The sequence below is a fragment of the Motacilla alba genome, chromosome 1 (genome assembly GCF_015832195.1).
Source record: "Motacilla alba alba isolate MOTALB_02 chromosome 1, Motacilla_alba_V1.0_pri, whole genome shotgun sequence".
In the NCBI taxonomy this organism is placed as follows: domain Eukaryota; kingdom Metazoa; phylum Chordata; class Aves; order Passeriformes; family Motacillidae; genus Motacilla; species Motacilla alba.
In genome coordinates, this window is record NC_052016.1 from 55,583,532 (window position 1) to 55,609,854 (window position 26,323).

General features: G+C 42.9%; 1 protein-coding gene across 2 annotated transcripts; it reads left to right on the forward strand.

The window, feature by feature from the left end:
- Nucleotides 1-240: 240 nt before the first annotated feature.
- Nucleotides 241-17,635, forward strand: POLR1D (RNA polymerase I and III subunit D). 2 transcript variants are annotated; one of them, XM_038131666.1, is made up of 3 exons: nucleotides 241-419; nucleotides 8,301-8,375; nucleotides 16,299-17,635. In XM_038131666.1, the coding sequence occupies exons 1-3, from the start codon at nucleotides 394-396 to the stop codon at nucleotides 16,582-16,584; spliced, it is 387 nt and encodes a 128-aa protein (XP_037987594.1). In that variant the 5' UTR covers nucleotides 241-393; the 3' UTR covers nucleotides 16,585-17,635. The 2 variants fall into 2 exon arrangements, with proteins under 2 accessions (XP_037987594.1, XP_037987604.1); XM_038131676.1 differs by having other exon boundaries at nucleotides 282-419; nucleotides 8,305-8,375.
- The last annotated feature ends 8,688 nt before the right edge of the window (nucleotides 17,636-26,323 follow it).

Here is a 26,323-nt window from a genome sequence, read left to right on the forward strand (position 1 = left end):
CGCGGACCTGTCCCCGCCTGCCCGAGCCCTGCGGCCGCGCCCGAGGAGCAAACCCCGGGCGGCTCCGTGACTGAGAGCCCCAGCGGCGTTCCCGCCCTCCCTATTCTCAGTCACCGCCCCGCGCCTGCTTTCCCCGCCCTGTCGGAGGTGCTCGGGGGTCCTGCCCGCTAGGGAACCCACCGCCCCCGCTCTGCTTTTGGCGGGGGGCGCGACCACCGGTGCCGCAGGTGCCCGGCGGGGTGTGGCGGGGCCCGGCTCGCACCGCCCCGGCTCCTCCCGCCGGGGTCCTCGCCGGCCCCTACGCCCGCCCCGCTGCCCCGCCCCGCCCGGCCGACAGCAGGTGATGGCGCCGGCCTGCCCCTGAGGAGCCGCAGCGGGGACGGTGGGGGAGCCATGGAGGAGGACCCGGAGCTGGAGAGGTGAGGGACGAGCGACAGCGCAGGGAGCGGTCCCGAGAGCGAGCGGCCTCTGCGGGGCTGCTGCGCCGCTCAGGGCCCGGCAGCGCCTCCCGCGCCGCCAGGCCCGGGCAGCGCTGGGCCGGGGCCGGGGGGCGGCTCCTCCCGGCCCGACCGCGCCGCGCCTCAGGACGGGCCCCGAGCGCTGCCCGCTGTCCCCAGACAGCCCCTCCTGTTCGTGTGCGGTCACGGTGCGCGGCCTGGAGCTGCTTCTGCCGTGTCTTCCGCACGGAACTTCGGGTGCGTGCTGATGTCGCTTAGAATCGAGATTGGAAGGACTTGGGTGGTTCGCCTCTCATTAGTTCACAATTTGATCAGTTGTGTACTTGGTAAAATACATTTTAAAAATCCCAGAGCACCTTATGTTTTTTGGAATTTCAGTTTTCAGTGCTGGATATGTGCCCGTTGACGAGTTGTTAGAATTGTATTCTTGTATCAAAAAAATACACAATACTTGGCAGTTATTTTGTCAAAAAATAGATTTTTTTCTACTTGGCATTTTGTTGGGACCAGTGGATTTGTCTTGCTGCACGTTTTGAGTTGCAGTGCTCCCAAGCAAATAGTGAGGAATAAAACATTGATTTCTATATTTGAATACTCAAAGTAGGCCTCTCTTGCTTTCGTTTTAGGAATAGACTTTAGGTGTTTATGTCACAAATGTTTTGCAAAATAATCCTATTCGTGATTAGAATTTTTTTTTTTTTTGCAAGCTTATTTCTGTGTTGTTCATTTTCATTATGGCTGTTTAAAACAACTGTTACAGTGAAGTGGTGACCAGAGGCTTTCTGGACTGTTCTCCTAATGGTTCTCTCCTTTAACTTTTAGGAAACTGTATCTGGGAAGGCTTACCGAAAATAACTTTTTTCTGTTTATATCTAGCAGGTATTTGAAGTGTGCCAAAAGCAATAGTACTGAGACAGTGGAAGGGCTAGAGAGCTTAATGCTTTCTAAGAGGCTTTTAATTCTTGCTGAGCTACTTCTGCTCTCAGATCATCAGTTTAATAATTAAAGCTTCTTTCTGTGTATGCATGAATGTTATTTTTACTAGTGCCATTCCAAACATAAACCTTTTTCATTCATAGCAAGTTGAAACTATGCCACTGTTCTTCCATGCTGACTTCTGGTTGCTATTGCTATGCTGGGGACCTGGGGTTCTCTGGGCAGTTCAGGTCATAGCTGACCTCACCAGCTGTAGCAAACTGCTCCACAGTCATCTCCTGACTGATGCTCTTCTTCCCTGGAACTACATTCAAAGTTTTACCCTTCCTTGAAGGTTCAGTCCAAGTTGGGATTTGCTACTCCTGTTCTGTGGCAGCATGGTAGATAATAAGGATGAAGCTCAGTGTCACTTATCAAAGTGACACAGTAGGGTTTAGCTGTTTGGTGTCACCAATCCATGTCACTGTGCACCTCAGAGTGTTTAGTCAGCCCCAAACACATTATAACTACAGTGTAGTGCACTTGACAATTAGCTCTTCCTGTCCTGGATCCATCTATCATCAGTTACTTCTTCAGACCTTAAATTTTCATAACAATTTGGTAGTAGCGCCCTGCTACTACCACTGCCTAATTTGGTAGTAGCACCCTGAATTCAGCTCGTGCTCTGTGCATTCAGAGGGTGTGCTTTGGCATTACTCACTCCAAATAGTGCTTCCCTGTACAGTCTTCAGTGCAGAGCCCTTCCAGTCTGACACAGACCTTTCTTTATCCTTTGAGTTACAGTCATTGTGCCTTAGATTCATAGTCAATAACTTACTGGTCGTATTCTCCTGTGAATAGTGTAGCAATGGTAGTTCAGGCTTATAATTTTTAAGGGTTTTATAATATGGGTTCAACATACAAATAATAGCGTTTCTGTTCTGTAGCCACAGTGTTAGCTACTTTAGGTGGATTTTTAGTGTTTAAAAATGGGTGTATATGGAATATTCTGAGTAGTCTGTCTCTGAATTCAGGCTTGTCTTGCAATGCACAGGTCTTAAATAAAAAACTTAAGGTTTTTATACATGTGGTTTTTATTTAATTTACCATGAGGGAAAAAAAGAAGTGTAGTATTTTTATGCACTTTTCAGGTCAGAAATGAATTTTGTGTCCCAGTATTCCAAAAAGTGATCTGTTTAGTCAGTTGCCCTATATTTTTGTTACTATCTAGGGAGAAGTCTCTTCATCTAGCTTCTTTCATTTTATCCTTACTGCCACATTTCCAGATATTATTTTTCAATTTTACTGTGTCTGACTCTCACTTGATCTTGCTTTTGATGTTTTCCTCAGTTTAATATGAAGTGAGGTGTTCCTAGAAGCTGAATAGTAACTTTTAAGTTCCTGTGTGACTGTTGCATTCTGTGGATTTTAAAATTCTAAAAGCTGTAAATACCACAGGTGTGTAAAACAGTAATATTTGCAGCATTCTACTGTACTGCATCCTCTACTCCATCTCACCCAATAAGCTTTGATGGCAGTATGAACTGAGATTTTCCCCTGTGAACTTGCTGGTACATTAATGAAGACCAGCCTTGAGGTTCCATGTGATTCTTCAGAAAATTCTAAATTATGTTAACATGGGATAAATGGTATTTGAAATAATGACCTAAGAACGAGGTGGAAAAGTTGGGAATCAGCTAGTAGGAGCTGTTCAGTTTGTATCCTTTCCAAGCATCTGAAACTGCTTTTCCTAGTTTATTTCAACTAAATATACACTGAGATATTATGGAGGTCACCATTTTCATTCCTTTCTAAAAAAAATAAATATTTCTTCCCCCTCTGCTTCCTAAAGTTGTGCCATTGTGGTTCTGTGTGTTTGAAGCACAGAAGATGCATCCTTTCTCTTTAAATTCAGTGGAAGTGGCTTTGTTATGCTGTGTGTCCATACCCTTCCATAATCCTTTCTGTCTTTCAATACCTACAAATACTTCACGACCTTCGATAACATACTTTGTTAGGAGTGCCTGCCAAGCTTATTTAGAGCATCATTTACTTGGGATTATTTCCTAAGGAGACGCTGCTCTGAATCACAAAGAATGCTATCATTCTGTAACAAGAGGCCTGTAGTTGAATTGGGAATCAATAATCTAATTTTTTTGCTGCACGGGCAGCCCATCTACAATTTTTAACAAGCAAGCTTTGTGCCTTGGAGAAAATGAATGGTTCTTACTATTGATTTTAACAGTTAAAGTCAAGTATCGGGATTCAGTATTCCTTACCCCTGGTGGAAAAAAAAATTGTGGTCGGCAAGCTAAGATTGATGTTCGAAATGGAGTGCTACGTTCACTACTCAGGCTGGTGAGAATTTCAGCACAGAAATGTGCTGCAAATAGCACTCACAAGACTTGGCAAGTAGAATACTTAAATAAGTACAAAACCTGATCAGCAAAGAATGAGAGCATTCACATCCCTGATGCGGGATGTCTTTGACTTTGAGCAAATGTCAGGAAGCTTGTGATGTATTGTGTTTCTTTTCATTCTTCCTCTTGTAGTTGTGGCCTAGGTTTTATTCCTGACTTCTATTTTCCTCAGTTTTCTTAGTAAGGGTGAGCAGATAGGACCAGCTCATGAGATTTAATTTTAAATAACACTCTCAGTGTCTTCAATCACTTGTTTGACTGAAGGTCTTGATATCCATTATTCAGCTGTAATTGGAATACCAACATTCACTTCTATTTCTAGTTCCATGCACCGTTAAAAATAAATTGTATAGTTAGCATAAGCTGCTTTGAGAAAATTTATTTTAAAAATTGCTAGTTGTTTTTCCTGAGCTTGCAGCTTGCTGTCACGACCTGGAGTGCCTCAGGAAGTAGGCTTAAGTGTGTTTTTTGCCAGTTGCAGGAAAGAAGAAGCTTAGTCTTTGACCTTTAATAGTAGTGCAATAGACTGCAAACAGTTATTAGTGCTTTCATGAGGATGTGTTTGTTAAAGATGTCCCTTCTCTGGCTGGGAGATGTTGGATATGAACACTGCCCTCCTACTCCAGGTTTGTGCCCTTCTGTAGCTGACTGTGTGCTGTGAAGCAATTCCAGTAGATATATTTTCATTAGAGCTCTCATCAGGATCTTTAATGAGATGGTGGCATGGGTGGAGATGGCAGAGTTCTTTAGGTTATGTGCCAAAAGCTCCCAGCGAGGACTAAAGACACACCATGATGGATGGGGGGAACCCAAACATCACCCAGTCCTGACTTCTCCCAGGCCCATGCCAAGAATTACCAGCCCATCAGAGCTCCATCTTCGTGAGCCCAAAAGAGCTTGGGGACACATACAGTAGGTGGGAACTCACAGTAAGGTCAGAGAGAAATGCATGTCTTCTTTGGGCCCCCCTCCCACTCCAGGGCTCATCCCAAGAGACAGCTGGGCCGCCAGGCATGATATCTGTCAAGATGAGTCAGTCCTGGAGCATCTTTGGGACTTAAGGGCATAGCTGCATGGGGTTGTGGGAGGGGTTATGGGATGCAGAAGAAAAGCATTTTGTGATCACATATGGCTTGTTGGGAAGAAAGGGTCAAAAATGGAAGATTTGGCAAGGGGGCAGTAGTTTTGCTCAAATGATGTTGCAGCTGGGAATACTAAGAATATCAGTGTGGGAAGACTTCATATATTGTGCCTACTGCTGACTATACTCTGTCTGGTTTGACAGGCCTGTAGAGATAACAGAAACATTATCAGAGACCTATGAGGCATTTTCACAGGCAGGCTTGAGCCTTCTGTGGAGAGAGAGATCAAAAAGCCCAGAGATGATACAAAGTACAGCAAGGTGATGAACCTTGCATGTGCGAGGCCCTTTGATAAACTGGGGTGAGCAGTGGGCTCCCCTGGCCACTCGGATGAACTGAGCCTGAGGGAGCCTGTGTCCCTGTGTGTCCCTGCTGCATGGCCTTGTTAGCAAGGTAAGGAAAGAAATCCACGCTCTGCATTTCAGGTGTGGCTTGGTGGTCACCCTGGTTAGCAGTCTGTGTTGTTTCACTTGGGGCTTATGGCATGTATAGGGGAGAAACCAAAGACAGGGAAAGCAGGAAGTTCTAGTGATGTGGGGAGAAGTGAGAATGGGAAAATAAAGGAACAAGGGAATTAAAAGGTCTTGTCATGTGTGTATAGGCTGCTGACTGGTACTCTTGTCTGGCCGTGTGCCTAATCATCACAGTGTGTCCTGTCTTCCTGTTAAATTCCTTTCTAACTCTGTCTTGGGTGAAGGACTGTGTTTGAGGGGAGAGGGTGTACATCCTAGTGCTAGCAGCTACAGTCAGACTGTGGCTTGGAGAGACCATGTGTTGATGGTGTCAGCAGCTGGAACATGTGAAGGTTTGGATGCCAGCAGCTTGGGCCGTGGGCTGGAGGCCTGAGTGCTGGCAACTGGGGACATTTCATGGAGTGAGTAAAACCAAATGTTAGCCCCTGAAAGGGAATTGGGGACCATGTGTTTATCTGTGTTGTAGTACTGGAGCAAATATGTGTATGAGGGACCGTGTGGCTGTTGGTGAAAATCAAACTGGAATAGCTGGTAAGTGGGTGAGTAAGGAGAGAGCTGGAGCATGAGCTTGTATCTCCAAGAGCCAGCAGGAGCTAGCTGTTGAGGCCAGCAGGGAGTCCTGGCCAGCTGCTGAGGAGACTGTAGGGTTAGGGCTGAGATGTGTATGTGTGCTGGTGTGTCTCTACAGGCAAGACTGAAGTGGGGGTGGATACTGGGGACCAGGGTGTACTGGCAGTGCAGTTGGGCTGAAGTTTTGGGGGCTTCCCACATCCAGCTGGAGAGAAGAGCAGGATGAAGCTGCGGGTCTGAGCAAACTGTGTCTGTCTGTGATGGGTGTGGCCAGCAATGTAAGTGCCTGGTGTGTGCATCTGCCTCCTGTGAGCTGGTTTTCAGCCTTGCTGCTGGTCGGACCTGGACATGGAGCTGTGGCTGCCTGGCCTCTCTGGCTGTCAGATCCAGCATCTGTTTGTGATCTGTAATCACAAACCATGGGTGGTCTCTGTAATAACATGGTGTTTTCATTGCCTGTAACTATCAGACATACCTCTTTATTACCAATTATTCATTTTTTCAGTCTGTCCATTTGACCTTTTGGAAAAAAATTATGAAGCTCTTCCCCGAGTGAGGAATAGAAAATACTGGTCATTTTGCCTGACTAGGAATTACTCTATTATTTTGACACATGCATTAATGATACTGGTGATTAAGATATATGCAATAGGAGCTTTGCCTGTAACCTTGGAATACAGAGAGAGGGAAAACTCTAATCCCTAAGAAATGTAAATAGGTCTTGTACCATACTCTTGAAGATAAAAATATCACTGCTTGTACCTTCATGTTACTGTGATTCTGCAACTTGATTGCCCAAAAATAATTGCCACAGCAAGTTTTAAGTGATGCTTGCTATAAAAGATGTCAGAATGATGACAGAGTTCTTAAATGTGCCCCTGTCCCTAATTTTCCCTCCTATCAGTCCCCCAGTGTTTGGATGGTTCTCATGTGAAAGTTACATGCTGCATTCCCTTTGCTCATGCTGCTGCCTTTAGAATTGAAGCTGGCAGCCATGGAACTGTTTGTATTGTAACCAAGCTGTAAAAATGAAGAGAGCAAGGAATGTGGAGTCCCACAAGGCCTCTAAAAGCAAATTTTAAAAACTTGTTTGCGTAGCTTTTGGCTTACTTGTGTAGAGGATATAAGTTCAGTGAGTGGAAACATTATTTCAGAGAGGATCTGGGCATTGCATTTCATTTGTCTCTGCAAGCTGAATGGTCTTTGTAAAGCTGCAGTGAATAAGGATGATGTTGAAAGAACAGTATTAGGAAACAATGGTTGATAATGAAGGTGTGGAGCTTGAAGGCTGCTAAGGTGGATGCCAGGTCAGTCTGAGCATTGATATAACAAAAAAAAGTCTCAAATACTTAAAGGCATGTAATTCCTACCTAAGTTAATAGAATTGGTCTCACCGTATTAATTTATTATGATGTTTTCCCTGAAACTGAATCATAGCTGTTTAAAATACCTATGTGTATGCTTTATTAGTGCTTTGTAGCTCAGATTACTTGGTTTCTTATTTCAATTATAAATTGTTACAGATTTTATAGTACAATAATAATGACAGGCTTTTAATCTTTCAGTCAGGTTTCTTAAAAAGAGAATCACCAAGTTTGGTAACTGGTAATTAAAAGTCAGACACTTTCTTCCCCTCTTTCCTCACCTTTGTCTGACATTGCTCTTTGAAGGCTCAGGGCAAGCTTCTATAAAAGCCATGTGTTCCTACCATGATCGCTGTAACCCAGCTCAGGATGCTCAGATAGCTAATTCTAGGTCTGGAGAAAAAAACAAATTTTGCTGTAATTTCATGAAGACCTGTGTATGCAACATCTCTCATGTTCCAGTGCTACAGCCTGTGTTTTGCCCCCTTTTTTTGGTGTTCTTGCAAGTAGTCACTTCTCTTACGTGGAAGGCAGCAGTAGCTGGTGGGGTTGCTGGCACTGAACCTGGCATCTTGGAGAAGGTATCTCCAACAGGTGATGGCTTACCTGGGAGATACTCCTTTTCCATGAGTGCCTGTGGTATGACAGGATACCCAACTTGTCCTCACAGGCAGAAGTATGCTTAAAAAGGATTTGAAGTGTCCCAAGCCCTGTTCTTCATTCAGTGTTGCAGTTTTTGTATTTGCAACACCTTTAGTTGGTTTTAAAATTTCAGGATGTTTGTTTTAATCTTGGTGCGTATCTTGAATTATCTTGAAAGTCAAGGTGATTTTGGTAGCTTCCTTATTGGTTAGTTCAGTATAGTGAATAAAACTATCTGTTTTATTTGCTTAAGTGAATAAAGTCACAAGTTCTTGTGTTCCACAAGTGGTGACCTTTTCCTTTTTCTCTTACTTAGGAAGGCTGTGGAAGAGTTACTTAAAGAGGCAAAACGTGGGAGAACCAGAGCTGAAACAATGGGAGCTATGGGTTGGTAAGTTGTGCCAGGAGGAAATGAATTCTGATGCCAAAATAAATCTTGTCTTTAATGTGTGACAGAAGTCTCTACCTTTTTATGTGTTTCATGTTTAAATAATTCGTCTTCATCCACATATTTGGGCAAAAGTTCCAGTCTAAATAAGAAAGAAGTTCAGGTAAATTCTGTCTGCGTGAAATTGCTTGTCTGAATGTGTTGAAGACAAAGCAATTGGAAAATTTGGACTATGTTCCTATAATAGATGGAATTGCAGAGTTTGGGTTGGAATCTCATGAGTCTTTGTGCATGCCCTTACATACTGGCTACATGTTACTGGGTTTGACTCTGTTTTAAGTGAAAAGAATTCATAACCCGATGAAGAAACCTAAAGCCTCATATTAATAAAACAACAAACTATCCTTTACCAGACAATTCATATGTAAATTGTAGCCAAAAATGAACTCAATGAACTCAAAAATATAATCCAATTTTGGAAGAGGGTTACTTTTTAATACTAAAAAAACCTGAAACCCAGGGGCTAATTTGTATCTAGGAAAAAATCACAGTATTTAAATCTTAAATGAAATGCAGCATTAAGTCTTCAATGCAGTATTCCAGATTTTACTGCTAGATTGACATGGAATATAATGCATGTAATTGTAATTAGAGAAGTAATAGCATGCTGAGGAGGGTCATTCATCATAAAATAATGTATATGACTTTGATAAGAAGCCATTGGATCTAGGGACGTTCACACAAGTAGTGCACCAGTTGACTGCACTAAACATACTTGTAGATAAGGTTTGTCTTCCTCCATCAACAGTACTGAGAGATAAGCCTGCACTGTTCATTAAGGTCTCAGCTCAGTTGTCTGTTTGTTTTAATAGCTCTGAAGAGATTAAAATAGTGTCTTGCTGAAAAAAAAAAAGTTACTCCTTTATGTTTTCAAACAGGTTTGGGATTCTCTGTATGTTTTGCTCAGTATTTCTTCTAGGGAAATCTTCTTTTCATACCCTTTCTGTTAAAACAACTTAATTGGTGCAATCCCCCAGAGTGGCTATAGCTGTACTGATCCACCGTGCTTTGACCCTGTCAGCCTAGCCATGTGGCCAGGTAACCCAGTGCACATAATTAGCACCATGAAGTGATGTGTGCATCCAGTTACTGTGAATTTGCAAGTTGATTCCAGATACGGAAACGAAACATTTCTGCAGGGAGATAAACAGGTGCCCCTGTACAATTTTACTGCCACTTGTGCAGTCTGGAATACCTGCCAGGAGAGTGTATGGGCATCTGCTCCTGAATGTGGCTCCTTCGTATTCCTTGTTTGTAAGAGGATAGTGGTCCTGTTCAGCTGGCTGTGATGGTCAGCTCAGAATGCAGTTTGCTGAAAGCTGATGCCCGAGGCCTGCCAGGGAATGGGATAGGCAAGGGTGACCTGTTGTTCAGAGCAGTTGCAGATTAATGGTGTCTGGCCAGGTTAGGGTTCTGTTAAAGTTGTAGGAGGAAAGGACTGTCAAGACAGCTTCAGGCAGAGGAAGACTGTTGATATAGGGATTGGTGCAGTGATATCCTGAACTGAGGCTGTTGAAGTGCTTTTGACTGCAGAGGTACATGTGAACAGCTGCACTGGGTCAGTCAAAGTATCCGTCCCTACAGTGCCCTGTGTCCATCAGGGGCCCATACCCAGTGCCTAGGAAATGATTTGCTGAATATCTTTGTTTCTGAATATGTTCAGTAGTACCTTCTTCAAGGTACTTCTTCTGCAGCTCAGGATATCATGTTCTTAGAGATGATTTCTTTGTATGTAATGCATCTCCAGGGATTTTTACCTCACTGAATTTATCCTTAGAGAGACTAGTAGTAATCCCTTTTGTGACAAATCTGCTGCTGTAGGGTTTGGCATAAGCTAGTGTACGGCTGGCATGTGTGGCTGTAAGGAAAGTATAAAGCCCCCCAAAGGCAAACTCCCACTAAGTCTTTGCTGTCCAGTTCTGCAGGGACAATAGACAGAACAGAAGCTGCCACTGCTGTCACCTGTTCAATGTTTTTTATGTCCTGTTATGCTGTTCTGGTGCTTCTGAACTGGCCCAACAGCTAGGTATTGCATAAACACATGGGCAATATAATGGGTACGATATTTGGAAGAAAACTGTGCTCAGTTGAGTATCACACTCCAGCAGAGTGCTGTCAAGTGTTACTGATCCTGAAGGGCTTCAGAGATTACAGCCATGTAACCTTGCAAGAAGAAAGTAACTTCTCCTCAGTGCTCTGTGGATAGCAAATGAAATGAGCAGAAAAGTTAGTTCATGAAAATGTGTTATTAGTAGACCAGATTGAGGAAATCATAACTGATAGAAGCAAAGACAAGGTAATCACTGACTTCTCTAAAAGCACAGTGCTAACAGGTAAAACACAAAACCTTCCTTCCTTGCCAAACTCAAAATGCTTACAGGTGTGTTTCATGAGGACTTCTGGGATTCCTCAGCCCTTTGTCAGAGGAGTCCTGGAGAAGAGATGCACACACCCTGGAGACATCTAGTGTAAGGCCATCAGTCCTGCATTGGCACTGGAAAGTTGAAGCAGCTCAACCTGTGAAGAAAAGATTTGTTCTGCCATCTGTCTTTGGGTAAGGAGAAGCAGAGGCCACTGCTGCTCATACTTCACTGATTCCAGTTTATGTTGGTCTCCAGCAGCTGTTGAATACTGGGAAATACATTTCTGGAGTCAGTGGCATTTGACAGAAGTTGGTCTAAGGGAGGTATATGGAGAGGTGGCATTCCTGGGTGGGGTGACTATATTGTGCATTCCATTGCAAAAGAGTAGCGTCTCCTGGTGAATATTGATGGCAGCAAAACCTTAGCCAGCAAGCCTCTCAACACTGTTTTGGGACTGCTCTCAGGTTCAAGCCATTGCTCTGTTACTGTCCAGAGTGATTAGTTCAAGTACATAGCTCAAGTACACTGTTTGAAAAAGTTCCCCAAGCCCCCCTGCCTAACCTTTTGCTGTCTCATCATTTGAGATAGATGATGGTTGCTGGAGCCTAAAATAGAAGTATCCAAACCAGCTTAGCTGACAGGTACAAAAAATATGTACAAAGCAATCAACCTGCAGCCCAGTCTCTCATACAAAGACTGAGCCTTGAAATACAGGGCAGTATTGTTAGTATTCTAGTTTGGGAATGTTTTGCTGGTTTTACATTGTCTTAAAAGTTTAATGTGGATGACACAGGCAGGTGCTGCAAACTTAGAGGCTAGTGGAAGAAAGGCTTGTCCCTGTTTGGGACAAGTAACCAGCAGGGAGGTTGGCAGTGATATTGGCCAAGAGTTTGTTTGGAAAGGGAAGTTATCTGAGGCTCTCTGGAGCAACTGTCTATATTGCCAGAGGGCTGCATGATCTCTTAGGTAAGAATCTCAGCTCACTGGCCTCCATACTCTCAGGACAGCTCAATAGGCAGTATGTAGGTCCATGGTAAATGAATCCAAGAAATGCGGGATATTCTTATTTGTCGATTTCATTCAGCAATGCAGTATTTCTAGTTCCTGCAGTGTTCCTTTTGTATATACTCTGTGGCTGTGGTGATTCTTGTTGGGAGGGTCTCCTGAATCCTTATGATAACACGTGATGTAGATCCTGCTGCTAATGTATCTGGCTCAAGCATTTGTACAGCTAATCACAAATAAGGAAATGTGTGAGAGAAGGGTAAGGACGAACCCTCTTCTGAAGGTGTCTTAATCCTGGAAATGTTAATCAGAACAGAGCAGAATCTGTGGTTGAATCCTAGTGGTGATGCTGTGATGCTGAAACTTCTGAGATGAGAAAAGAGAGCAGAGCAGTTGTCCTGAAGCTAACATTTGAAGGATCAGTTGGATCCAGGGTGAGAAGTTTTGGACAAATAGTCTTAGAACATTTGAAATGGTTAGATAAATTTGTTTAATCAGAGGCTATTGGACATAGATGAAATAGGATATTTGGGGGTTTTCCATTGTTTTTAGTTAAAGCTAAACATTCAGCTTCTTTGAAGTATTTCTCTTGGTTCTGTGTACATAATTCATTACCTTCTTTATAGCAGTGAAGTTAGGTCCTATTTTAAGCAGTTGTTCTGCTTTAACTAAGAAAGGCAGTTAAAATGCCACAAAAGTTACTGTGTGAAAAAAGTTCTAGATGCCTTTTTTTCCAGTGTGTAGGTCTGATCTTCAAAGATGCTGATAAAATGAGCTAAAGCTAAATTGAATGTAACTTCTCATCTTATTTGAAAAGTTTATGTAAAGTAAGAACTGGAAAACATATTTTTGGATGGTTTGTTCAGCTCTGCATTGTAAGAGCAGATGAAATGACAATTAAAAAATTTGGAAGCATTACATTATTTTTACTTCTATTTTTTGTAAAGCAATCCTAAAATTGCTGTCATTCCTGTAGATAGCTTTCTGTTCAGTACCAAATCTTTTAGAAGTACAGCAGAATACAAAATTATGATAATGACGAGGATACTGAAACTGTGAAGAGCTGTGTTGCATCTTGTGTTTGAATGGGTGTTGTGTGCAGGAACACTGCAAAAGATTCTCCTCAGCTTTCATTTGAATATGAGGAGGAGGAGGAGGAAAAACAGGATGCAGATAGAGATCGAAAGTAAATATGTTGAAATCTTGAAATCAGGGCACATCCTAAGTCAAGCTGTCACTGGAACAGATTGCCCAGGGAAGCTCTGGATGCCTCATCTCTGAAGGTGTTTAAGAGCAGGTTGGATGGAGCTCTGAGAAACCTGGTCTAGTGAAAGGTGTCACTGTCTGTGGGGTTGGAACTTGATAATCTTTAAAGTCCCTTCCAAACCAGATGATTCTATGATCCTACAAAGTCCTGCCAGCTGTACCTGGCTGCCAAGACTGTATTTCAAAGCTTTCAGTGTCCTCTGAGGCATCCTCTTTTGTGAGGTCCCCCATAACAGGGTAACACCATAGATTACTTGGTTTGGCAAAACAACCTCCATCTGTTTCCCACTCCCCCTTCAGTCACTCTTCTATTGAAATATTATATTTTCCGTGGCAGTTTGGAAGTGGTAGAAATGTACTTGTCAGTTCATCCATAGTGAACTTTTTTCCTTGGAAAGATGGACTTTACTGTGTATGATAAGGCTGACTGTGCCAATCCTGTTAGGTGTGTCCAGTTACTCAGCAGAGACAAGACTGGCACATGGCATTGTGCTCTTGTGTCTTGAATGGTGTCAGCATGTCTTTACTGTTAAGAACCTGTATAGTACATTTCTGTGCTGAACTGCACTGCTGCACTGCATGACAGGCACTGGTTGGAAATTCTGTGTTACTGCACAGAAGCTGACTTAAAGGGTCAAAAATAGGGTTAATATTTGACCTGCATTAACAATGATGGATTATTTTTTTTCTCAAAAGGCAGTATCATTGTCAAAATGCAGTGTGTTGCATTGTCTTGGTTATTACATAGTGGAGAGATTTTGAGGGATGTGAGATTTATTCTGTCAGTGAGAATAGCTTGGTCTAGTTTTTGGAGCATACAGAGCAAAAAGTGAACCTTACAATGGAAGAACATGCTGCTACAGAACTGGAGTCTGGTAGACAGGACAGCTCTAGCACTGCAGTTCGTGTCCTTGCCTCACACATGCCTGCAGCCCTGCTTGGGGCAATTTCAATTCTGAACTTTAATGTTCTTTTAACTTGTTTGGTTTTTGCTGGTTGGTTGGTTTGTTTGTTTTAAAGCAAAGCTTCTCAAATCAGTTCTGTGGCACTGTTTGCTGGTCACCGCAGTATTGTGTTCCACCATGCCCAGGCTGAGATTGCCTCCCAGCCCCTCAGAACTCACCTGAGGGCAAACCTATTTGTGAATTGAGCACTGCAGGATCAGACCCTACAGCAAACCCAAGGCTGGTCTTCGGAGATGTCAATTTCCTCACCATTAGAGATGCTCTCAAAAATGTTAGTGGATTCATACAGTTCAATTTTAATCTTCACAGTTCCATATACACCATGGTTATATGTAAACATGTGCTCTGTGTGTGCCTGCAATATAGCACACACCATACATTTTGTTTGCTTTAAGATTTAAAGGCAGCATTTGCTTTGTTGAAGTCTGAAGTCAATAAAACTAAGAACTAATGTTCTTTAGTGCCATGACTTACTGCTGCTCCATGAAAGCCTGGTTGCTCACCTTAATCACAGTATGATGGTAAACTAATGGCATCTCTTAGCTGACTCTCAAGTCCAGCATTTCTCATCAATTTTCATTCTTAGTATAGCTCAGGCAGCACTCATAGTGTCAAAAAGAAATAAATGCTTCAGCCAGATGGATTTATTTAGGGCAAATTGACTGTCTCATTCTGGCACTATATATTAGTGCTTAAATCAGTGCATTAGCTCTTAAGAAAAAGCAAGAGGAAGAACAAACGTGAAATAGATTTTGCCTGGAGAAGGCTGCCCTCCTTGCTAGGAAATGTTGAGGTACAATAGTTTAATGCACTCATAAGACATACAAAGTACTTCAATGTTGGCTGGTTTCTGTTATGTCTTGAGTGTAACCTGTGCCATGACTCATTCAGCACCATGTTCATCAGTGGTGCAGCTTCAAATAGAAACCCTGTTCTACTGACATTTATTTATCTAATTTACAGAAGAGTTATACTAGATTAATGATCTTATTTATTTAAAACCAGGATTTGAGAAAAATAGTGTAGATTTATATGAAGAAAGTTTAGAAATTTCTAAAATTCTATGCAGTAGAAGTGTATCAGAAAATACCTAGTGGAAATAAAACAGCGTGGCAGTATGCTTCTAAAATTGCTCCCCTAAGTTCTTGAAGGATTTAGAAGAACAAGAACAATTATCAGGAATGCTTAGTAGGCAGACCTGAAGCAAAACACCATGGCAAATTCCATGTCCAGTTAAGTCATGAATTATGCCAAATAATCATACGTGATCTTTGTTGTAGTTTGCTTGTTGTTCTGATAGCTCTGATGGTTTCAAGGCGTCAAAGGTTTTTGGGTAGTTAGGGTATCATTTCTACTCTTTCGCAAAATACTCAATTAGAATAGATGATCTTAACATTGTGGTGTTAGGATTCCATGACTGTGGTTGATTCAGTAAGTTGCTGTGATCTCTAACAGCTCTGATTTTTTAAAAGGAATCCCGTAACTTGTCTCAAAACTGTGAAGACAAACACCACAGTGACTCCAACTATAAACAAAGTCTTCAGTGATTTCTGCTTTCTGTAGGAACATATTTAAACTTGTTTTTTCTTATTCCGTTATTTAAGAGATGATAAATTGGGAATAAGTAGAGTACAGCTGATGCTAGCAAGATAAATGAAATTTACAATACTTGTTTCCTAGAACTAGCTGATCAATTATGTGCAAAAAGTGTTAAGCTGCGAGAGGAGAAAGTAAAATAGTTGGATAAGTATCTTTCCTGTTTAAGAAAAAGAAATAAAACACTTTGGTGGTTGCTAAGTGTAAGTTTAAATTGGTGTGTCTCATGTATATGTTTATGCTACAGCTATTTGGGTTCTTCATGCATGTGTATCTTACTTTCTGAATATTGCAGTTCACTAGATAATGCTGACCTTAGAAGATCATGGTCTCTGTAAGCCATTCTGATTTGACTTAGAGTATGTTACTAAATTTTTGATTTCTGAATACCTAAGTTAGGCACCATCAACCTTAAAATATACTGGCATCCTTTGCTTCCCCCTTCAAAATCATGTGGATTTTGAAGTAAAATCATTTTCTTCCCATTAAGAGTAAGACAAAAGAATGGTGATGGTCTGGAACTTATTTTTCTGTACTGAGACTTTACACTAGGTGGCATGCAAGGAAAGCCAAAATCACAAACCTGTCTTAAAATCACTGAATTTAAAATCTCAGACTCGTTTTGGGATGTTTTTGCCTTGTCTTTTGATGACTTTTAAATGTCTTTACAGGTTGAAATGTCCTCTTGCTGGTACAAATAAAAGATTTCTTATTAATACCATCAAAAACACGTTGCCATCTCAAAAAGAACAGGACCAAGAGCGTGAGCAAAAGGAAGATGATAAGGAGTCTGAGCCAAACAAAAGCAGGAAAGAAGAAAAACCAAAGAAACGCAAAATTCACCCGTATACACCCAGCTTTCAATCCAGAAGGAGGGTCAGCTACTCTCCTCCAAGGCACCAAAGCAAGAAGCAGCACACAAAGGATAAACGTGAAAAGCGATCAAGCAAGCGATGAGGAAAGTGACAAGTATATGTTGTTACAAGTCAGGAATGTCATTGAGTATAGGAAAGCAGAGGTGTCTCAGTTTTTCAAGAAGAGTTGATGTTCAGACTTGAGTTTTGAACCAAGTTGACTGTGTGAGAAGTAACCTTGAGGTAGCTTTAGAAACTTTTCTTTGGGACCTTTAAGAGAAAAGCAAAGTACAGCATAACACTTTCAGTTGTTTTAGAACAGGCATTCCCTTTACTCCATTCCTCTCTCCCCTTCTGACTAAGCCTAGAGTCTTGGTGATGGAGTGTGATACATGTGTCACTGTCTAATACAAATCATTTAGTCATGTCACTCTTTTGGAAATAAATCAAGCAGAATTCTATTTATTGTGTGAAGTTTGCAGAACTTCTTTGCTGCTAACCAATAAGGAAGTTTTGCTTATTTGGGTTAGAATCTAGAAGAAGAGAAAGCTGGCCAGTGCCTGGCCAAGCATATGCATTTTGTATAGACTATAAGAGATTGCTGTCTTTAATATAAAAAGAACAAATTAAAATTGGGCAATGCTGGTTTTGCTTTCCAGGAGGGACTGCTGGGAAATACTGATTTTGCTTGTTAATGTATATTCACAAACCTATCATAGATAACAATAAACATTACCCCTAAAAAGCTGCAGCTGCAATAATTGTCTCTGTTTAGACTTCCCTCTGTAAGGAAGTAGTTGGAACAGTCTGTTGTCATGGTGCTTTCAAAACAAACCCTGAAGACGAAATTTCCATCTTTTCTGTCTACTGCTAGAAAGTTTCCAAGTAAATATGTAATACTAGAAATACCGAGGTGATGCTTAAACTCAAATGCTCACTTTCCAAGCCTGTGTGACAATTCTGTAGTGGTGCAGTTCTTAAACTTGTGACCATGAGCACAAATGATACATACTGGCATCCTCTATGTCTCACTTCTGTTTGTGTTACATTAACAAACTCCTACGTGAAATATTTTGTATTTTACTGTTCTCGGAAATAACTGTTTTCACCATGGGTTTGTTTTTGAGTGTGTTGACAATAAAATCGAAAATGTTCGTCGGAGGTGCCGTGTCTTGAATGAGGCGTGCCCCAGTGAGGGCGGGCGGAGCGGCGCTCCCGGCCCGTCCGCCTTGAGTCAGAGCAAGAGTGCCACCTATAGGCGTGTGCCGCCCCTGCGCGGAGCTGCCCCTCCCGAGCTCCTGCCGGCTGCGGGGCAGGGACAGAGTGGCGGTCTGCTCTGCCTGGATTGTGGTGCATGAACTGGGAATTGCTCCTCTGACTAGTGGGAAAGTAGAAATACTGGTGCTGAGCCCTCTGGAGACTGCCAGGGTCAGCATATCCGGTGAAGTGGGATACTTTCGACGTTTCCCCAGAGGAGTTATGTACATGTCCTCTTTTCCCTGCAAAACCCACAGCACTAAAATAGAATTCTTAGCCTTTCAGAAAATTTACAATTATTTAAGTGGGATCAATGAAAAGGTAGTACCTTTGGAGAATATAAGGACTGTCTTCAGTGTAAATAAACAGATGGTGTTTGCGGTCCTTATTTTGCTGAGTACAGTCGCTGTTGTGCACTCCTTAATAATCCCTTTTGGAAGGACAGCAGCCATAACACGGGCTGAGTTCTGCTGCAGTGACAGTGCTGTATGGATGTGACTTTGAAGCAGAGAATTCATTTCACTATTGGTCAGAATTTGGCCTGGAGATGTTCCACAGAAAAAATTTTTGTGAATTATTGCTGGTCTGGCTTGTGCTGGTATATGCTGTCTTGAGAGATTTCAGTTCTCAGACCTTCAAACATCACTTTTGGATAAGGGCTGTTGTTGATGCTATATTAATTTATGCCAGGCTTTCAGGTAGGGAAACTGATTAGAGCATGCTCTCAAAATTAGTCTGGATTGCTGATAATGCTTGCATACTGGAAATGTTCAGCTAAAGGATCTGACGTGACCTGCACTGATAACTGGAGAAAGCTTTTTGTCAGTGGTGGTGGTAGGTTCAGATTCGATTCCACATTTTTCTGACTTACAGAATGCACACAAATTATTAATCTTGCATTGGTTAATTCCACCTTTTAATGCTTTTGTAAATGTACTTAATAAAAACAAAATCCTCCACTGCTCATTAACTGTTCTTAAGGCAACTCTTTATAGAATCACAGAATGGGTAAACTTGGAAAGGATCACAGTGTTTTTTTAATAAGAGCTTGGGTGCACAAAGCCAGTTTTGTATTTTGTCTGCAGTTGCTCATGTTGCGCAGCCCCGGCATCATGTTTATAAGGCTACCTAAAGATAGGATTTAACCCTGAAAATTAAGACTTGTACATGACTTTTCCAAATGTGTTACTAACTGCTGTGCCCTTGTTACTTATAAAAGTGCCTTGATATGTAAATAAATAGTATGTTCTTGGTCTCAGCTTCCCTAGTTACTCCCATGGGAAGGGAATGCACCTCACCTTAGTGTTGCTGCAGCAGTACTTCACAGGTGTTCCTTGTTAATCTGTGAACTACCAGTGTTGTCTGTGTTTAGTTTCAGTGCACATTATGTGGATTAAGTTTATTCAGGTGAGACTGTTCTCTTGCCATAGCCAGAACAATTTGTTCTTTAGACTTTATTATTATGTTAGATAGAAATCCTCCAAATGTTCATATTTATCAATCTGGTACTGAGTGTAGATCACAAAACAATGTGAAAGAGGAGAAAACATTTTATGTAGCCTTCATAAAATGCTTTTGTTAGTTTTGACTGTCAGAGAGATAGTGACATGCAGTTCTTGCATTCATTGTACAGCCTCCTCTCTTTTGTAAATCCAGTTTGAATTATTTACAATGAATCTTGAACGTCCAAGAAAAGTCCGACAGATTTCGTGTATAACACAACTTAAGGGCAAAAACACATACTCTTTTTTAGACTGGATCACTCTAAACCAGAAGTTTCTTGAGGTGCAGTTGAAAGACTGTGCCTTAGTGATCATGAAATTTCTACAGAAAACTAGTTAACAAAGGAGATGTAAATGTTTGTGGATCAATGGAATAATGTAGCAGGAGGGGGTTGCTTTTCCTGCACATAGCTGGTTTGGGTTCTTTTTTGTTGTGGCTGCAAGTTGATCACCAAGAAGCATGTTTCCTCTCCTGTCCTGTCGAAGCTCTCACTAATAATTATGTGCTTTCAGTTAATTAAGCTGGAACAACACAAAAGCAGACTTGTTTGGATAAGTAGCAAGAAAACATATCTGGATTGTGTTTGAAGAAGGATTTTAGTCATTTTACCAGTGGAGTGACTGATCCACCAAATCTTTATTCATGTGAGTGATCTTTGCACTTGCAAATAATCCTGTTTGTAGCTCACCATCTATGAATGAAACTCCTGTCTGCATTAATATACACTTTGTTTTAGTGACTGTCAATAGGAAATAATCAAGAGTAAATGTTAAAGAGCACATGGCTCTGGTTAAAAGAGAGCCTTAAAAATTTTGCCTGCCGAAGGTGCCACAGTAGCAATATGACCACTCATCTCAATATCAATTGTGTGACTACAACCAAAGTCTGTTTTTGGGAAACTTGAGTGGGCATTCTGCTCTGCTTGAGACTCTGTCTTCTGAATTCTCCAGCTTTTCCTGGTAAAGAATTGCCCGTGTCTTTTAAAGAACCACACGAGGGAGAAAAGTTTGCCTAATGCTTGCCAATAAAAATTCCTCTAAGAAAAATGCCAGCCAGCAAGCAACTAATCCATCAAGACCAGCAACAACTGACAGTTGCTGGTAATGAACTGTTGTTTAAGTTAAATAATAAGAGTATTAATAAAGGAGTATAACACATGAAGGAAAACCAAGACCCTACATGAGCTGTTACCTTGTCTTGATTCTTGAATTATATTCAAATACAGTTTTCTCTACCTGCCATTGCTCCTCTAGGCAGTGCTGCATGGTCAGTACCGCTCTGAACGCCTCCATGCAGAGAAGGTACTTGTTAAGTCCCTGGAGAACAGAATATGTTTTGCCTAGAAAAGTTTGAGTGTTACCCCCTTCTTTCTCTCCTAGTGTCCATTTACTAAGTTGGGGGATGCCCCAAGGAGGGGCAGGTGAAGTTTCTCATGCTCTGTCTCTCCACCTCCCTCCCTGAGGACTCCAGCAAGATGCTGTGTGGGGAATGGCTGCTGGAAAGATCTCCTTCATGGCAAGCACCTGAGTCGGTCTAGTTAAATCTCTGTGAGAAAGCACAGGCTCCTGGGGACATGGCTGGTACTGTGTCAATGGGTAAACCCACAGCTGGTGTGAATCGGGGCAGTTCTGCACTGAGCTCCTGCACACGTCCTGCCTGCCAGAAGTGCTGCAGACCTGCAGGTAAATGTACAGCTCCTTGCAATGTGTGCCTGGCAAAAGGACTGAGAATCAGCCCCACTGTGGGGGAATCCCTGATGGTGCCTCTGCATCTGCCTCATCAACAGGTCTCATTTAGACTTGGATCTCTGCAGGAAATTTCTTGTGACAAGAAAGGGACCAGGAAGGCACAGCTCTACCGTTCTGTAACAGGACCTATTGCATCCTGCCCAGTAAGCCCCTAGCTAAGAAGTGAGTTAAACTAGCAATAAAAGTCAACTGGGATGAATTTTATCTAAACTTCATTTTTCTTTGCCCATTGAAAATATTTTCCCTATGCCCTTGGAAAGGAATGGTGTGCCCCCACCGCACTCCCGTTACTTGAGATGCACCTCCAGCCGTTGCTGCTAACATATTTTCCTTTATTTTTTATCCTTTCTAGGTTGAGTTCTTTAATAATTTCGTGTCTCTTTCAGTCTAGGCTCCAGCCTGGGAAAAACAAACCTGCTAGCCTGGCGAAAGCCAAACACACATGGCCCAATTACCAGCTTCCCCACTGTTCCTTTGGGCTGGCTGGTATTCTCCCTGCCTTTGTTTTGCTGCCTGCTCCCTGCCTCCGAGCAGCTTCCTTTGACTCCGCTCCATGCAGCCAGGCAGAACAAGATCCAGCAGGTAAACTGAGGAAGGGCTATTGTCTGTCTGCCCCTCGCCTGTGGATCGCTGCAGTTTATCTGCCAGCAGAGCTTCCTGCAGGCATACGCCTCTGTGAAGAGCTGCTCTGCTGTGGAATTAGGGAAAACACCTTGTTCTTTGCATTTGAAATGCGCGTGTGTGCATAGGGAAGCGTTGGTGTGTCTCAGCAGGCCAGGTATTGCAGGTGGGGTGCTGGACACAAGGTCATGTCACTCCAGCTCTGTGTGGTGCTTGTCTGTCCTCCAGCCGGTCCCTCGGCTGGCGCTTGTCCTGAATGCCTTAGGAAGAGCCAGGAGGATGGATGGCATTGTCTTCAGAGCCTGCACTCCCACAGCTCTCCTGGAGGAGGGAATGTGTGGGAGCAGCACGGTGAGAACCGGGCCTGGCTGCCAGGGGAAGGATGGTGCCCACTGTTACCTGTTGGTACCATGTGGGAGGTGGGCAATGGCTGGCCCTAGGGGTAGGTCTCCCCGTGCAGGGTCTCAGCTTGTGCCTCTGCCAAGCTTCCCTGCTGTGGATGCTAGGACGTCTACCTGGAGGGGATAGGAGAGCAAACTGTTCTCCAAATGTGTTGTGCCAGCTGGGATCACCAGGACAGCTCTTGGGGCAACGAAGAGTGTTAGTCCTATGTCCATTTGTCAGGCTTGTCCCCTTGTCCCAGCTACCAAGTCTTGCTGTGATGTGAGCTCCCCTGAAGCCCAGGCTGTCCTGGTGATGAGAGCATGTGCTGAGGACCAGCTCTCCACAGTTACATCAGTTCATCCTTCAGCCCCAGGAATGCCGCCTCACATCTGCCTGGCTGCAGCACCTTAAATGGGGCAGCCCCAGGCAAGCTGCCCACGCTGGGCTGGGCACCCTCTGAAGTGGGGCTTTGGTGCACCCAAAGCTGTGCCAGGGTCACAAGCCTGGGATTAGGTGGGTTTCTGCTACTGACTCAGCTGAGTAGTGTAAGGGCATGAGGTGTCAGCCACGCAGCCGGCCGCTGGTACCTGTCCTGGAGAGCAGGATGCTTCGGGAGCCACAGTGGATGCCCCGAGGCTGAGTACCCCAGGTGTCCAGCAGCCCCAAGGCTGCTCTAAGAGTTAACAACCAAAAATCAACTTTCAAGGGTGAGAACTGACCAGAAATAAAATATCGTCCCGTTATTTTTATTAGCACAACTAATTAAATAGACTTGCCCTGCACAGAGGGTTTACAGTTCATGAAAGATTTGTGTGTGGGGAGGGAGCCAGCAAGGGGAACAGTGGGCAGAAGCTTAGAATTGTTAGAATGTATCTCCATCTCAGTGCTCAGTTTGTAAAACAAATTCTTCAGACAGGTGCTTGAATTCACAGGCTCTTCAGAGGGAATTTATCAGCCTTCAGGAATATACTGGCTAAGAAAAAAAACCCTATGGCCATCAGCTGCAAGGAGGGAAAAGCTAATCATCTAAACTTTAAGGCGGGAGAGGTGCAGCTGTCAAAGCTATAAGGTAAATGAGCCTGAGGCTGAAATGGTTTTTGCAGCAGAACTCTGCTCCCTGTTAAATAGGGGAGATTGAACTATAGCACTATTCCACTATTCCCTGGTAATGCACCATTTTGGGGCTGACTGGGTGGTCTTAAGTCCATTGCCACAGTGGTTATATCGCTGATACCAATCAAGGCCCCGCAGCTGAGACCCTGAGTGACCTGCTTCAGCAGCTTTTTTCAAACCCCAATTCACTCATTTGTGTGGGATGCTTTTCTGCTACTTTATTTATGGGATTACATAAATGAGCCATTAAAAATGTAAATCTTCAGAACAGTTGAATAATACAGATTTAAACAATAAGCTCAGGGCGGTACAGTACAGAAACTTCCCCGAACCAGCAGTACTGCACCATCGTGGCTATGGCAACAATAGCGGGTTAAGGGAAAGAGAGAGCAAGGAGGAAAATAAAACGTCCCGGCATTGTTACAGTCACTGGCACCACAGAAAGATTAGGGATTTTTTTTTTCAGAGTATTAGAACAATAATGAAGATGTGTCATTATGCACCACAAAAGAGACCATGCCATCCCTCACATAGTGCAGGTGTCAAAACAATCAGACTGGCCACAGAATTGAGTTTAAGTGAAGTTTGTCCTACCTCACCACAAAGCATTTAACCCTTCCAGGGCCAGAGCCAACTACAGCCGTGCCATGGCTAGCACAGGCTCTTTTCCTCTCTCCTGTGCCATTAGGCTTCTGCTCTGTGCATCCTTTTCCATCAGCAGCAACAACGGAGTTGTACACTATGTACCTTGCTGAGGAGGAGTTGGCTGCAGGCTTATTTGGCTTTCTTTGTGCTTGTATCACGTTGAAGTACCTGGTAAAGCAATAACACAGAGAAGAATTGTACTGAGGTTTAGTTAAATCCCACGGCAAGCTTCTCTCTGCAAAGGATAAAAACACGGAAGTAGCTTCTAAGCTTTGCTAAGTTCAAAATATCTGAGCTGCAATAGCAGCCTACTGATTTTCCCAGTTCAGAGGTGTATTTTAGCTGTTGCATAACAACCTTAATGTGACAACTGTAGTGAAGATGTGCACACCTTGCAAACAAGCTCTGAGACACATCAGTGCTCTACCTAGAACCAGATAACACCATGTGTCGTGCTATTTCAGTAAGCTTTTCCTGTAATTTAGTTCTGGAATTAAATAGGTATTTTATGTAAGTAAATTTAGGAGAGTAAATCTGGGAATTCCTATAAAAGGCATATAACCTCTCTATTTCAGAGATCACCACTCCCTGAATTTTAATATTTCTAACCTAAAGGCAGTGTATACCTCTGCCATCCTAATTCCTATGCTGTAAGAAGGGCAAAGTTGCTTCCCAGTGAGTCACAACTCACTTGGAAGAAAGACCATGACCCCACCAAAGCAGAGCTGTGTTTATAGGTCTGACCATGATGGAAACAGCTGAATAAAGATACAATATTCTGAGTTGCTTGGGCTTGTAAAGCTTATAAATTAAGTGTCTTGTGGGGAAAAAGAAAGCAGTTAAATTCTTCTGCAAATAATGTAAGTAGGAAAGGTGTGAAATGGCTTCCAGGTGACGTTTTCCACAGCAGTGGTTTTCCATGCATTGTTGTACTTAACTTACCTTTAAGACACCCTACTTCAGAACTACAGGACTTGGTCTGGATTCCTTTTTTACATCTGTGCAAATCTGTAAACCAAAAAGTTACTGTGAATTTATGCTGGTGCAAGTTTGAAGTGAAGCTGTTTTGTAGTCTATTTTGTCCTTAAAGTTCAATATCCTTTGCTGATTTTTGCTACCTTTCCTTTCTGAAGACTGTTTACATTAGTTTATCAATATAATATAGAGTTTTTAGCATTAGTATAACACTCAGCATTCAACCTAGCATCACAGAGGAGCTGAAGTTGGAAGGCATCTCTGGAGGTCACTTGGTCCAAACCACCTGCTCAAGCAGGGCCACCTGAAGCTTGTTGACCAGGACCATGTCCAGAAGACTTCTGAATATCTCCAAGGAGTTGTGAGTATCTCCAAGCATCACGTTGTGATGATTCCTTATTGGTTCAGCTGCTTACTGGTAACAGTGTGACTGATTTCACTGACACAGATAATGGACACCATAAAAGCATGCCAACTCTCTAATATTTTGTACCTGCTGTAATGGGACAAGAAGAATTCCTGGTAGTGGAAATGGGAAAATACTTCAAGAATATTATGATCATCAATTATGCTAGCATAAAGATGTTTGTTTTACTGACGGTGGCTCTCCCAACTGGATTGTTTTTTAGGCTTGGAGGAAGAAAGAGATGAAATGTGAAATTTGATTTATTGGCAAAATAGAGAGGCCACAAGAGCACAGAATGAAGACAGCTTTATGCTAATGAAGAAAGTCTTCCTCTGGGAAGGAAGATATGCATATGAGCCTTTTTGAGATCACTGGATTGATCTCAGGGCCGAATTGGTGTTGTAATATAGATGGATCTTGCTCTCAGTCCAAGAGGTGGTGTTTCCAGATGTTCTGCCTTATTGTGTGTGATATGATTAGTTACAGGTGGTTACAGTATTGCTCTCTGCAGCCGTGGGCACTAGGAGGGCAGGTCATGGACTGCAGCCCCATGCAGCCCACCCACAGGTGGGCAGCACATCAGGAGGGGTGCATATGTTGGGCAGCCTCTTCAGGAGTCCCCACGTTAGCTTTGCCACCTCAGTGCAGAAAGTGGAGCAGGGTGATGCAGAGGAAAGCTGGCCTTGAGGAAGGTTTTCCGAGGGTTAATGTGTAATGTGCACGTTCGGGCTTCTAAGGCACTGTGGACTGAGTGATCTGGATCCAGGTTTTTAAGCATATTTAAAGAATAGCAATGGCCTACAATTCTGTTTGCTTCAGGGGAATAGCTGAATATTAATCTCCAACTTTTCAATTTGAAAGCAGGTAGTTCATGGAAAGTAGAGGCTTAAGAAGATCAGCCGCTCCATCATCTTGATGCACATTCTTTTCTTTGTTATTCACTCTACCTCAGCTCAAGCAAGTGCTTCATCTGTCCAAGTCAGACTGTAACCCTCCGGTGTCATCAAAGTGCTTTTCCTCTTTGTTCCCTCAGTCACCAGCACTGAACGAAGCTTTGTGGTCTTACCTAGTTTAGAACCTCTCTTATGATTCAGGAATAAAAAATTTGGGGAAGGGAGGGAGAGGGGGAGAGAGGGAAAAGGGGAGGAAGGGAAGGGAGGAGAGTAAGGGAGGGGGGAGGGAGGGAAGGA